The sequence below is a fragment of the Mauremys reevesii genome, linkage group 26 (genome assembly GCF_016161935.1).
Source record: "Mauremys reevesii isolate NIE-2019 linkage group 26, ASM1616193v1, whole genome shotgun sequence".
Classification (NCBI taxonomy): domain Eukaryota; kingdom Metazoa; phylum Chordata; order Testudines; family Geoemydidae; genus Mauremys; species Mauremys reevesii.
Window position 1 is genome coordinate 3,209,280 of NC_052648.1, and position 12,731 is coordinate 3,222,010.

General features: G+C 51.4%; 1 protein-coding gene across 4 annotated transcripts in view; it reads left to right on the plus strand.

Annotated features, from left to right (window-relative positions):
* ARID3A (AT-rich interaction domain 3A) overlaps positions 1 to 12,731 on the plus strand; it is a 92,674-nt gene that overhangs the window by 14,321 nt on the left and 65,622 nt on the right. For 3 of the 4 annotated variants that reach the window (XM_039515476.1, XM_039515474.1, XM_039515475.1), the window contains exon 3: positions 6,154 to 6,478. In XM_039515476.1, coding sequence (XP_039371410.1) covers positions 6,154 to 6,478 — 325 coding nt within the window. Of the gene's footprint in view, positions 1 to 1,505; positions 1,641 to 6,153; positions 6,479 to 12,731 lie in introns of those variants that run through there. The other variant, XM_039515477.1, reaches the window with a different exon arrangement.

The window sequence follows — 12,731 nt, forward strand, 5'->3', positions numbered from 1 at the left end:
TCCTTGGGCTACAAGAGTACATCCCTTAATGTTTAACAGTAGTAGGCTTTTATCTTCTGGCCCAGCCACTGAATGGGGATACTATAACACTTAGCCGGTCTGTTACATCCTAATTAGGTAAAGTAGCTTGGTTTTATGCAAATTAACACAGGAGCGTTCTTAGATTGCACAGAGACGCCTCTTGATTTAAGAAAAGCGCCATAAACAAACAGATTTTGCATGTTTGAAAACCATCGCGCTTATTTAACAGAATTTTAGCATACAGGTCTCATGTTCACTAAAATCGTGTGGTGCGCTGAGGGATTCGCACCGATGTCTCCCTTCTGCCGTATAAATACAGGTGCCACGCTTCTCAAGCAGGTGCCGGATGGTTTAGCCTCCACCACCGGTCTGATTTTTGATGGCATGATGCCATATGGCGACGGGCCAGAGCATTGCCAAAACCCCCTCCGGGGCTGTGTTCTGTTTGAAGCCCTAGTGGGGGCTGAGAGAGGTCTTGCCCACGTACAGTCAGAATGTTGCAATGCCATAGCTTTTTGCTGAGCCTCCGATAGCACTTCCCCTCTGTGCAAGGGGCAGGATCGACCTTTGGTGGCTGGTGGGAAGAACCAGTTTGGGGGCAGCCCTGGGACCTGCTTTTTGGGAGAGAATCCCATGGACTCAGCCTGGGGGAGGCGGGAGGGGGTGGGATACTTTTCTGTCTGCATCTCTGGACCATGCCTATTGTGGTCGTTCTGGAGCATGCTGGGACACACATGCCGTACTCAGGTGTAGCTTTCCATTACAATTGTAGGAATTGCAGGGTAATTTGGTCCTCGTCTTCTCTGGCAGCCAGTGCAGAGTCCTTAAAGCAGCCCTGTCTAGTCTTAAATTACCCAGGCACCAGGTTGTTCTGTTGCCTCTGGCCGGTGCCAGGCCACCTGTCCCCTGCCACCCCATATAGGACAGGGCACTTTGGACAGCCGCGGGAACTGTCTGTCAACAGCTGTCTGCTTTTGGAAGTGCCATCTCAGTATATTTCACTGGGATAGCAATAGGGCCCTTTTTCAGTTGAGTTAAAGGGTCGCTGTCCAATTTAAATCCAGTTTTCTGATGCTAGATCATTTAAAATGGAAAATTTAAATAATTTTTAAAAGTCATTATTTTGAGTCACTTCTGCTGGTTGTGGTGTTTTTTGTTTTTGTTTTCACTTAGCTTGAGCCATGAAAATAAAACGTTGGGCTTGGATTCTGCCCCTCTCTCTCTACCTAACTTGTGGAGTTGGGAGTAGAGAGGGAATCACTGTACTGTAATAAACTGAAGTGTGTGTCCACCATTGCCCTCCACAGGATGGAATCGGAACTTTTCAGATGTGTGTCACATGTCCTGTAGTGCAAACAGTTTTATGGAGATTCTCGTTTTAGCTCAAATATGGGGGGGGGGGGCTGAGAATTTTGGGGGGTGAGGGATCGAAGTTTGGTCTCTATGGCACTTGTGACTTCACAGTGACAGCAAAGTATGGGAACGATGACGCATCTGGTACAATTATACTGTTGGCTGACGAGGGGGAATGGGACTGGAAACCTGAAGTGTAAAATCTGCCTTTTTTTAAAAGTCGAACTGGTGACGCACCTTCCTCTGTGCGAGCCTGTTTGCTTAAGGCAAGTTCACACCCATAGCAGGACTAGCCACCTTTCAAGTTAAACGGATGCACTGGATTTGATTCCCCCTTTTCTTTTTCCGCTCTATTTGCAAGTGGCAGGAGCCAAGCGGCAGTGCTGGGGGCTCTCCAGGGGCCTGGCTCAGTGCATGGGCCCACCTTTCCCTTTAATATCTGTCTAACCTGAAAGGAAAATACACCGTTGCACCCTGGCAGAGCATTCACCTGGAGCAAACATTTGGCAGAGCGGACCTCGACCTCACCAGGCGGAGAGGTGGGGCCCATCCACACCTCCTTGGGGAAGGTGACAGGGCTGTATGTTCCCAAAACCTCACTCTGCTGGAGTGAAGAGCAATAGTCTCTAATTGCAGATACCCGTTGTGCATGATGAGAAATCAGCCATAGGGCACCTGTAACCTACCAGCTCAGGGTGTGTCCTCCTCCTTTTAGTGGTGGGGCCATGTAAGGAGACAAGTGCCTACTACTGCTGCCAGCTAACTTGTTACTTTTCTAGATCAGTTGGTGGAGGCTCCTGCCTTTAGAGCTGAATGTGTCCGCTTTATTCCTTATTGGCAATCTGTGCCCAGCTCTGTTGCAAACCTCTCTTGCATGTGGGGTGACATTTTTTGGATGCAACCAGGGTGTGGTACCAGCCTTCCGGGGGGGGCATGTGGCACAGAAATGAACGATTGGACCGTTTTGCTCAGAGCAGACTTGCAAACCTCTCAGGAAACTCACCGGTGTAGACCCAGAACAGTGACACTCCTTACCAAGGGTCAGTGTATAAATGACCGTTTTAATAAATGGTTAATCGATCTAATAGGTGGCTTAGAACCATAGCCGACAGCCACTTACACACACCTGGTACTGATGTGCTCATGTAAACCACTGGTGAGTGCGTTGGAGATCCTCTGTGCCTGATCTGCAGCAGGTGAGCCCGTTACCCGGCCAGTTAGGGAATCTTGACTCTTCAGCTCATGCTTTTAGCTCTTGAGGTCCCGGCCAGTCTGTGGGATGGCGGCGTTCACGCTAACAGCCCCCTATGGCACATTCAACCCGTCTGCTTACAGGCCTGTATCATCTAATCTGTTATTCCTTTATAAACCATCTCTACACAGAATCTGTTAATGTAAAGTGTGCTCCCATGGGGTCAACTTGCCGGCCACTCCCCTGGAGCATCCCAAGTGAGATTTCAGCGCTGCCCACCAAAATAAACACGTCCCTGCACAGAGAAACGGGACCGTGCAGGGCTACTCTAGTGCCAGGCAAACCTTGGGAGAATGGAAATTCAGTGGGACCTAGAGCTAATAAACCAGTGGTCACCAACCTTTTCCTCTGGCAGGCGCCAGACAAAGGACCGTGGCGGCAGTCGAGCATCCGCTGAAATGCCGCCGAATTTCTGTGGCATTTCGGTGGCGACGCCTCTCAGTGACGTCATTTGTCGGCGGCAAGCGACCTCATCGAGAGGCGGCGACGCTGAAATGCCGCAGACACTGGGCAGAGGCTCGACTGCCGGCCAGGGCGCGGGCGCGTTGGAGACTCCTGTAATAAACCCTCTGTCCTCCCCCACCCAACCAAAAATGTATATGGGACAGGGGTATGAGCTTAAGGCTTCTCCTTCCCACAGAATGACACACTAATCTTTTCAGGCAGCCGTGCAGGCCCAGTGATGGCTCTTGCTCCCCCACTTCTCAGGGGCCAGCACCATCTCTTGTTCTGAGCCCCGACTCTCACCTGGCACCTGGAGAGCTGAGATTCCTATTTTTTCCCCCCCGCTCCCTCCCCTGCATGCACACGCTCACTCGTCTCCATCCCTGATCTGCACCCAGATGTGGCCAGAAACCTGCGTGCAGTGAAGTGGGGAGGGTGGGAGCTGAAATGCTGGCAAAAGAGAGAGCTGGGTTGCTGCCTTTATTACAGACTGGTTCTCCCCTTTGCCCCTTGAAGGAGCAGGAAGGAAGCTTCCCTAACCAAGACTAAGCTCAGCTTAGGGCTTTCTCCGGGAGGTGCTAATCCTGCCTGCCACAACGCTGGGTCTGCACTTAAAAAAAAAAAACTAGGTCACCTCAGCTACCTTCCTCAGAGGTGTGAAAAATCCACACTCCTGAGCACAGAGTCGAGCTGACCTAAGTTCCTGCGTGGGCAGCGCTAGGCGGAGGGAAGAATTCTTCTGTCGCCTTAGCTGCCGCCGCTCGGGGAAGTGGGGAGAACCCCTCCCGGTGCTATCACGAGTGTCTGCACTGACGGGCTCCAGCTGGGCCTCCCCATCCCTGTCTATTTCATGCATTCCCGAGGTGTCCCCACCCTGATGTTAGGGTTCGTCGATAACCAGCCCAACTGGTAGGTTTGTTTTTCCTGTTCCAGGAGAGGAGAGCTTCCTGGCCAGCAGTCATGTGGGCTCAGATCCAGGGCTGTCGTCACTAAGGGAAAAACTTCTCATCGGTTCTCAAACTGGTTCAGCTAAGCTGGCTGGAGTCCTAGCGGAGGCCTGTTTTTGTTTCTGTTTGGGGCTGGGGTGGGGAACCAGGCTGCCTGAGATCACCTCAGACTGGGTCAGTGCCGCAGCTCTGCCTGGCTTATCTGAAACCAGTTAGAAAATGTCTCCAGTAGAAACGGGTCCCTCGGCGGTGTGGCACCAAATCTAAATCCCAAGGTCTCGGGCGCAGTTCCCAGTTGAAGGGTGTGCTGCTACTTCCAGCGAGGATGGGTCGCCATGATGGAAGAGAGACTGGACTTTGACTCAGTCTGGATGGGTACGTTCGGGGGACCAGCGATGATCTGACGTAGCAGAGGAATCTATGCAGTTACTGTGAATTCACACCACTGTCAATCAGAGCAGAAGCTGGCTTAAGTAGATGGCCTTCCAAGGGGGTGTGTGTAAAATATTGTGACTCTTCTTTTTTTTTATTTTATTACGAGAAGGAAAAAGGTTTGCAGCTGCACCATCAGACTGCTTTGTGCTAAAGCTGACCATCTCCTTTTGGCCAGTATGTACGCCTGGAGGAAGGGGCTGGGGTGGAGAGTGGACAGAACTGTCCCAGTTATTCACGGACACTGGAAAATGTTCCGTGTGTCTATTGCCTAGTGTGTGGAATAGATTATTTATTTCTTCTCGCATGCAAACTCTTACTAATTGTTTGCAATGCAAACCGTACAGAGAGGCCCCGACAGATCTGGGCACAACCAGCTAGTGAGAGATGGCCCTTGCCTTCCGAACCCTTCATTCTCTCTTGTAAGCTTTTTGGGGCAAGTTCTGGAGGACTCGCAATCCTGCCTGATTGCACTGTGGAGTTTGGAACCGTTGGCTGGCTTCCTGGATCAGTGAGGTTTTGATTAGGCCGCTAAGGGCTGTGTAATGAGACTCCTTGGTTTTATCCTGCCCTGATGTTCCTCTCAATGTATAGCCTGTCTCGGGCTTTCCTGCTCTAGGGTAGTAAGCTAGTAGGAGATAAAATAAGACTCTCCTGCAGACGGGCTTTCTTGTTCATGTCCAAGTCTTCTGCAGCCAAATGTGGGCACCAGGTAGCCGTTAAATTGGGAGGCAACAGTTCTTACTGGTTAGAGCACCGGACTGGGACTCGAGAGGACTGGGTTCTATCTTGCCACTGGCCTGCTGTGTGTTCCTAGGGCAAGTCTCTTCCCATCTGTAAAATGGAACACGATATTGAGCAGCTGTGTGGAGTGCTCTGAGCTCTGCTGATGCAAAGTCTCTATACGAGAGCAAGGGATCAACCCTTGGCTTCTCTCACTAGCCTCTGCAAAGGCGCCATTGACTATGCAGCACTGGAAGGGGTGGGGAGCTGCCTCATCCAGTGACCTCTTAACCCCGCAGCGTGTTGCTGGCCTGATGTAAGATGCTAATGCTCCAAATGGCGCAAGGGAAAGGTGGTGCCTGGGAATGGGTAATGCCCGTGTTCCTGTGCGCCCAAACAGCATGTGACCTGTGGGAGTTGTGTTGCTTAATGCTCAGGTTTAGGCACCCAACTTCCATTGGAATCAGTGGAAGTTAGGAGTCTAAATACCTTCTGGGGATCTGAGCCTCAGCTGCTGCGGTGATGGGCATGGTATAAGAACCTACATAGAACAGAGCCAGTCTGGATCAGACCAAGGGTCCAGTCTTCACCAGCAGCCAGAGGAGCCCTGCAGTGGGCAGTTATGGGACAACCTTCCCCAGGAGAAGTTTCCTGCTGAAGCCTTGGAGTAGGAGGATTATACTTTTTTCTCATGTCTTGTGGGAAGGAGTTCCACAGGCCGTGGGGTGGAGGGTGTGTGAAAAGCATTTCCTCTACCAGTTCTCAATTTGCCCCCTCTTTGGTTTCATCAAGTGTCCCTCTAATAATCTTGATTGCATTGAATCTGATGCCTTCTCCACCGTGGGGGGGAGGGAGGGCCAGTTCTTGGCATGGAGGTGGGGTACATAAAATCAGGTGGCATCTCTGTTTGCGTGTTGTTTTTTAGCGAGCTCTCTTGAACATTCTGTATTCCCCCCTCTTTTTTTTTTTTTTAAACTCTAGGAAGCGCAAATGGGATGAAGATGACTTCGAAGAGGACATGGAGGAGGAAGAGGAAGAAGAAGAAGAGGAGGAGGAGGACGATTATGAAGAGGATGAAGAAATGGGGGAGGATGGAGGGCTGGGCTCCACAGAAGCGGTGAGATCTGGGCCGGGATCTCTGCTTCTTCGCAAGCCGCAGGCCCCCCAGCAGTACCGAGGCGAGCCACAGAGGCTGCCGGGGGGCCAGGAGCGGCTGTCGTCTGGATTGAGCCATCAGGGACACTTGCAGCTACAGCAGCAGGCTCCAGACCACGGAGACTGGACTTACGAGGAGCAGTTCAAGCAAGTAGGTACCCATGAAGGCAATGTCCCTTTAAATGACTTGCTCGCATTGAGTTTATAAGCCGGTTACTTTTAATACTGCATCTCTAGTACTTAATCCCTTGGGGACCTTGAGCCGGGTCAAGGAGTCCTTCCCCATTGATGCGTGGGGAAATTGCCTCCTCTTCATTGCCAGAATTAAGATGTCTTTTAAGATGTCAAGAGGTGTGTTGCATTCCTGGCTAAGCTGGGAATGCTGGTGTATTGAGAGCTGCTCGTGCCAAGAGGCTGAAACATCCTTGGACGTCTTAGGAATGGCTGGAGTAGCTTGGAAGGGATTTTGAAGGGTGGCAGGCGGGTCTGACGCTGTGTGTGAATGAACTCTCCAGGAGAGAGACTGGAGAGCCCAAACCTCTGTTAGTTTGTGCTTCAGGGGCTTGGATGGATTTCATTGTTTGGAAATGTTTGCCGCCTCTTGCAGGGAGGCGGCGCTCTCTTGCCTGGTTCCTTGTAGTTCACACGCTGCCAACCTCCAGTTAAGATCGTGGCCCTGAGCCACCGGGAGCAGTTTGGTGCCACTTCAAAGGAAGGTGGCCAAGTCAAAGAACCAGGGAACTCTGAGACCTTGGTCAGTCGTTCACCCCAGTGCTAATGCAGGTGTTTTGCATTGGTGTGAATGACTCCACCGTGTGCAGTCTAAATGGAGTATCTGGGCGCACGCGTCTTCAAACCAAACGTTTTTACTTGTGTCAATAACGCTTCCGCTTTTTTCTGGCTTTAATAATCTGATTTTTATTTATTTAAAACTCTGCTTTTCGTGCGTCCGTCTGCTTGGCTGGGAGACGTGTCTCGAGGGGGATATTCTGGTCGGGTTCTCATGGCCTAGCACAGCTCTGCAATGTTTGGCTTGCAAATGCTGTAGGGAATCCGTGTAGACATCCACACAGCACTCCAAACTCGCCGTTGGGATTCCCCTGTGTTGGCTTTAGGCTTTTGGAAAAGCCAGCCCGTGTGGTGCGCCGCATCTCCGGAACCGTTGGTTTCCGAAGCAGATCTGACCTCCTGGAGTCCTTCTGCAGGGATCCGTGAAGGCAGGGGCACTGGCTAGTCGAAGGGTGGTCATTTCAACCCTGATTAAGTATGTGATTTAAGCATGGGCCTAACTCTCTCTAAAAGCAGGCCCGTGCAAGTCCTCTGTACCGGATTGGAGATCATAAACTAGCTTTCTCCTGGGTTTCACTCTTTAACAGCCTCTGCCCCTGCCTTTCCTTCCCTTCCCTTGTGGGTCCCCTGCCTCCTTGTTTGCCAAGCCTCGCTCTGGGGAAGCAAAGCTTCTCTCTCCTCTCATTCATTTCTCCCCCCCCCCCCTTCCCCCTCGGTGATTGGCCAGAGCTGGGTATTGAATCCCTAAGCCTTTGGCTAATAGAAGGAAATGTGCTTAAAGCAGGGCTCCCCAGACACTCCGAGGCTCCTTTGATGTATGTGTTTAAGTACCATCTGAGTTTAGGGCTGGGGGGAGGGGATGCTACGCAGACAGTAGCAGCAGATGGAATCCAGATGGAGCGGGATGGGGGTGGGGGGCAAAAGGAGGTTTGTGCTGCTTTGGGGGTGATTTTTTTTTTTAATTGGCTGTGACCTTTTCTTTTGGGGTCCCTGGCCAAGGGAAGAGAAACGGCTCCAGGGGATCAGCTGGCAAGGGCGCCCGGTGTTTGCGATAGCTCCAGGGCGCTGCGAGTGGGCGCGCTTGGATCCGTCGGAGCAATACTCGCAGAGAAAGTATTTGCTAGAAGGATCAGGAGCCTTGGTGCGTCTATTTCCGTAACGGTACAATGCCGCTTTCCGACTTAGAAAAATCACAGGGCTGTTGATTGTCCTGTGTGTCTGTTCCTCTTTAGCTATTGGACAGCATTTTCATCCTCCCATAGCTTAAAATTTTTGGTGCAACTAACCCTTTTTTCCAGGATCTGATCAATTTTAAATAGTTGGACCCTAGAGGGGGAAAAAACCTCCTTGAGATTGGTTTAAATGGAGTCTTCCTTTCTTTCCACCTCCTCTGACCTAGATGGACTCTTACTGTTTGTGTCCCAGTAACATCTAGAGACCCCAGCTGAGGTCTGGGTCCCCCTGTGCAAGGCGCTGTACGTGCACATAAGACATTTTTTGGCCCCAATGAGTCTGCAGATTAAAAAGAGAAGATGGTCAGAGTGGGGAGGGGAAACTCCTGAGGCACAGAGAGAGGGAAGTGACTTGTCTTAAGGGTCACACAACAGGTCAGGGACAGTGCTGGGGTTTAAAACCCATCTATTCTCGGAGTCTGTCTAGCACTGTATCCACTGGCCCACACTGCCTCCTTGCAGTGTTACTATGAGCTCTACACACTCCCTTTCCAAAACACGGCTGATCCTTTCATATCGCTAAGGTACATGTGGTTTTTTGTTTTTGTTTCTTAATATATTAATTCTTCTTGTGTTGTCGTCTTGAGCTCTTATTTACACCTTCCTCTGGCTGATCTGTATCTTCTTAATGTGGCTTCTTTTGTACTTCCTGTAAATAGAGAGTGGGGGGGACAGGATCTTTTTATCTGTGGAAAAAGCTTTTAAATACAGCAGCTGTGATCTTCCTGTTTTGTCACCCGGTTACTGCCAAAACCCTGTGCTCTGTGGGTTCTTGGGAGAGCAAGATCACAGTCTGGTGTGCCTCTCGCAGCTTTTAAGACAAGGATTCAGTTTTGGAAGCTAATGTTAAACTGGAAGTGACGAACATAGCAGCTTGTTACCTGAGGTGTTTGTTTGATGGTGTTTTTGTTAACAGGTTGAAAGTTTTGTGGTTCTTAATTTAACACTGTGCTGGGCCAGAAAATCTGTGTGACTCTGTTTAGGTCGACGGAGCTTGCCAACACTTGTGGCTTTTTGTAACCCAAGTCTTTTGATATTTGGCATTTCTATTCGAGATGCAGCTCCTGGAGTCATGTGATTAGAGTGAGACTCAGTTTTTGTTTTGCAGTAAAGTATGTTTCTAGCCTTTGTGGTTCTAGACGAAAGCTGGAAGATGCGACTCTGAGACTCACAAATAGAAGACAAATAAACACTCCGGGTTTTGTGTGTGTGGCTCCCCCCCCCCTTATGTCAGGCTGTGTTTGTGTTTTCTTTTTGGGGCGCAGGGAGCTGACTCGGTTGAGGGCAATGCCATCACTGTTGTAGCAACGTCCAGCTCTACCAGTGGGAGCAGATGTGGGAACGCTAGTGTAGACAGGCTGCCGGCCACTTAAGCACAGTTGCGTAACCCTGCTTAGAGCAAGTCAAGATAGCACCATGGCTTTAAAATGCCAGAGAGCATTCCAGACACCTGCTCCCCTGGGTGCAGCTCCAGTGGTGGGCCTTAAGAGGCATGAGCTGGTGCAGCTGCCACCTAACTCTGCATGAGAACAGGGCTGCTGGCCATGCCAGGGCACTGATCTGGCCAGCAGTGGCAAAACCAGATCCAGGGAGCAGAGTTTGGATATTTCAAGAGCCCCCCAAGGGACTTAAGTGCATAATTCCCTTGAGCTCATTTGACCATCCCAGCCAGAAGCTCTCTGCTGCAGCCCTGCTTTCCTGTCCAGGCTGGGCACGGCGAGCTCGGTCCTTCAAAGCACTGTACATCTCTCTTCTGAAGCTTTCAGCCCCGGCGTGCCTGCACTGCGGGCGGAGGAGAGCGCTGCAGACCCGCCTGGTTTGGGGAAAGCCCTTTTCCCCCCGCAGCTGAGCATGTCAGAAAGCAAACGTGTCGGCCTCTGGACCTCCGCCAGAGCTTTCTGAGCGAAGCCTTTGGCCGGGAGCTCCGCTTGGCCTCCCTCCAGCGCAGGCTTTTGACTGGGCTCCAGCCGCAGCTGATGGGGAGCAGCCCTGCTCGCTGGGAAGGAGCAGAAGGAATGTAAACAACGCCTGTTAGCAGGATGTGTGGTATGGTTTCTGCCACGCTACTGGAGGTGCTGTCCCCGGAGGAGTTACTGACAGCGAGTACTTTATGACTTCCTTCGCCCCTGCTCTCCCGTTCGCCACGCCAGCTTGAGTTCGTTTATTTTCTCCCCTTGAGATTTAAGATGCAGGGTTTTTTTTAAATGTAACTTAAATCCTCTTTTGACGATTCCTTCATGGCCGGGAGACTTACCAGCATCACCGAGGCTAATGAATCGCTGCCGCATCTAGGAGCCCTGGGCGTGGACCGGGCCCCCGCTGCGCTAGGTGCTGTACAGACGAAACAAAAAGCTGGTCCCTGCCCCATAGAGAACGAAGCCTCAAACTCCTGGGAGGTTGCTGTCCCTCCCCTAAGAGGATCGGAGGTTCACGGTCTGATACTCGCTTTTCATAGGCGCCACTCGCTGCAGCATTTCCTAAAACTGGGGTCAGCCGTGACTTGCACCGAGTCCTTGCCAGAGCTTGCAGAGTCGCTGCGAGCGCTTCCCTCCCCATTGCGCTCCTCGAGCCCTGCATGCTTCTGTGCACAGTCCAAATACCAGGAATAATCTGGGCTGCTTATCACTCAAGACTTGCTTCAGCCGGGTGCCAGTAACTCTAGCCAAGGACAAAAGCAAATTCTTATCTTCCCCCTTGTGCAGTTACTTGATTCTCTTAGTGCCTGTCTAATATCCCCTCCACACACCCACCCTGCCTTGTTTTCCTATGTGCGACTGGGGGGAGGCAGAGGACAGTACACCTTGGCTGGTGTCCTGGATCGCACTTAAGCATTGGCTCAAGGGGGCATTTGGCAGCATCCCTCGAGAGTCCACAGCATCCAAGCCGGATCCCTACAAAGCAGGAAGACTAGCATGTGTAACTCAAATGCTACCTGCTCAGGGTTACCAGGTTTGTCTGAACTCCGGCGGGACCTGCTGCATTTTCTCCATCCCTTGGGCAGAGCGCAGCAAAGCTACCTTTGAAATAAGTCCGAATGGGGTTGGGGATTATTAAAAACGCGAGCCGGTTTCCATAGAGTAGCTAACTTCCTCCTACAAAGTCCACTTTGACGTGTCTGACCATTGCAAGCTTCCCCCCCTTTCCAGCTCTGAGCACGAGGATTCTGATCGCTATGCGACGGCACCCGTGAAGCTCGCAACTCCAGTGCGGTAAAGACACTAGGCTGGCGCTTGAGAAACCCGGGTTCAGTCCCTAGCTCTGCCAGAGGGGACCTGGAGCCAAGTCTCTTCTCTGGGTCTCTGTTCCCAAACCTTGCCCCTTTCGAGAGGGAGTTCTTTGGGCAGGGGCTGCCAGGAGCTGTCTCAGTGCAAATAATCAATGTTACTCCCACTGTGCTCTGGGGTAAAGCTCTGTGCAAGGTGTAGGACATTACAGAATCAGACTCAAAGCAGCAGACATTTCTGCCCTAATTCTGCAGATGTCTCCGTTTAAGCAACTCTTGGGTGTGGCATGTAACTTTCCTCCTCCCTGTTTTCTCTGATGGTTTGTCTAGTTCTAGTTCTATGTAGAGTCCCGTGAAATCACTCTTATTTTTCATAAGTTTCTGGGAATTTTGTTCTTGTTCTGTGTGTATGGCGGGGGGGGGAGTAGAGTTTCGGGTTTGGCCCAGCTCCCACCCCGTCATGGTATCCAAGGGATGGTCAGACCAAATGTGAGCGGGCACTGCTGCCACCTCCTGTGCCAGGTTACAATGCCACTGGCTCAGATCGGGCCTGGCTGTCCCTGTCACGATGGAGGCGTGGCCGGTCTGAACGCGAATGGCACTGCCAGGTCACAATGCCTGGAGCGGGCAGCCGAGCCCGGACAGGCGCCGCAGTTGCGGGGTGAGGTTATTTTGTTTAATATGTTTTTTTTTTTTTTTTGTCTTCATTTTATTCAGTGTTCTTGCACATTTGCCAAAAATGCCGGGCTTCTAGTTACTCTTGTAAGACTCCAATAGACGGCTTCTCAGCCTGAGGCCGTAAAGGCTGTCGGGAGAGGTGACAGACAAGCCTTGGGGGAGGGGGGGGGGAGTTATCTGCCTGTCGTCTTTATGTTCTGGCTTCCATGCGGTGTCTCATCGGTTGGAAAATCCAGCAGGAGACAGGTGCTGGTTTGGGGATCCTTTTGCATTTGCAAATGAGCTACTCTCAGGTTACTAGTGGGAGTAACTGGGCTTGCTGTTACACCAGCCGGCCCCGGGCACACAATCGCATTTAGCATCACGTTAACCTTGACTAAGCAATTGCCTCTCCCAACCTCTTTCCTTAAGAGAGGGGGGTGGGGGGAGGGGGAAGGACAGGGTGCTGTACTACCCCAGGAGAGAAACCTGAGACACTGCTT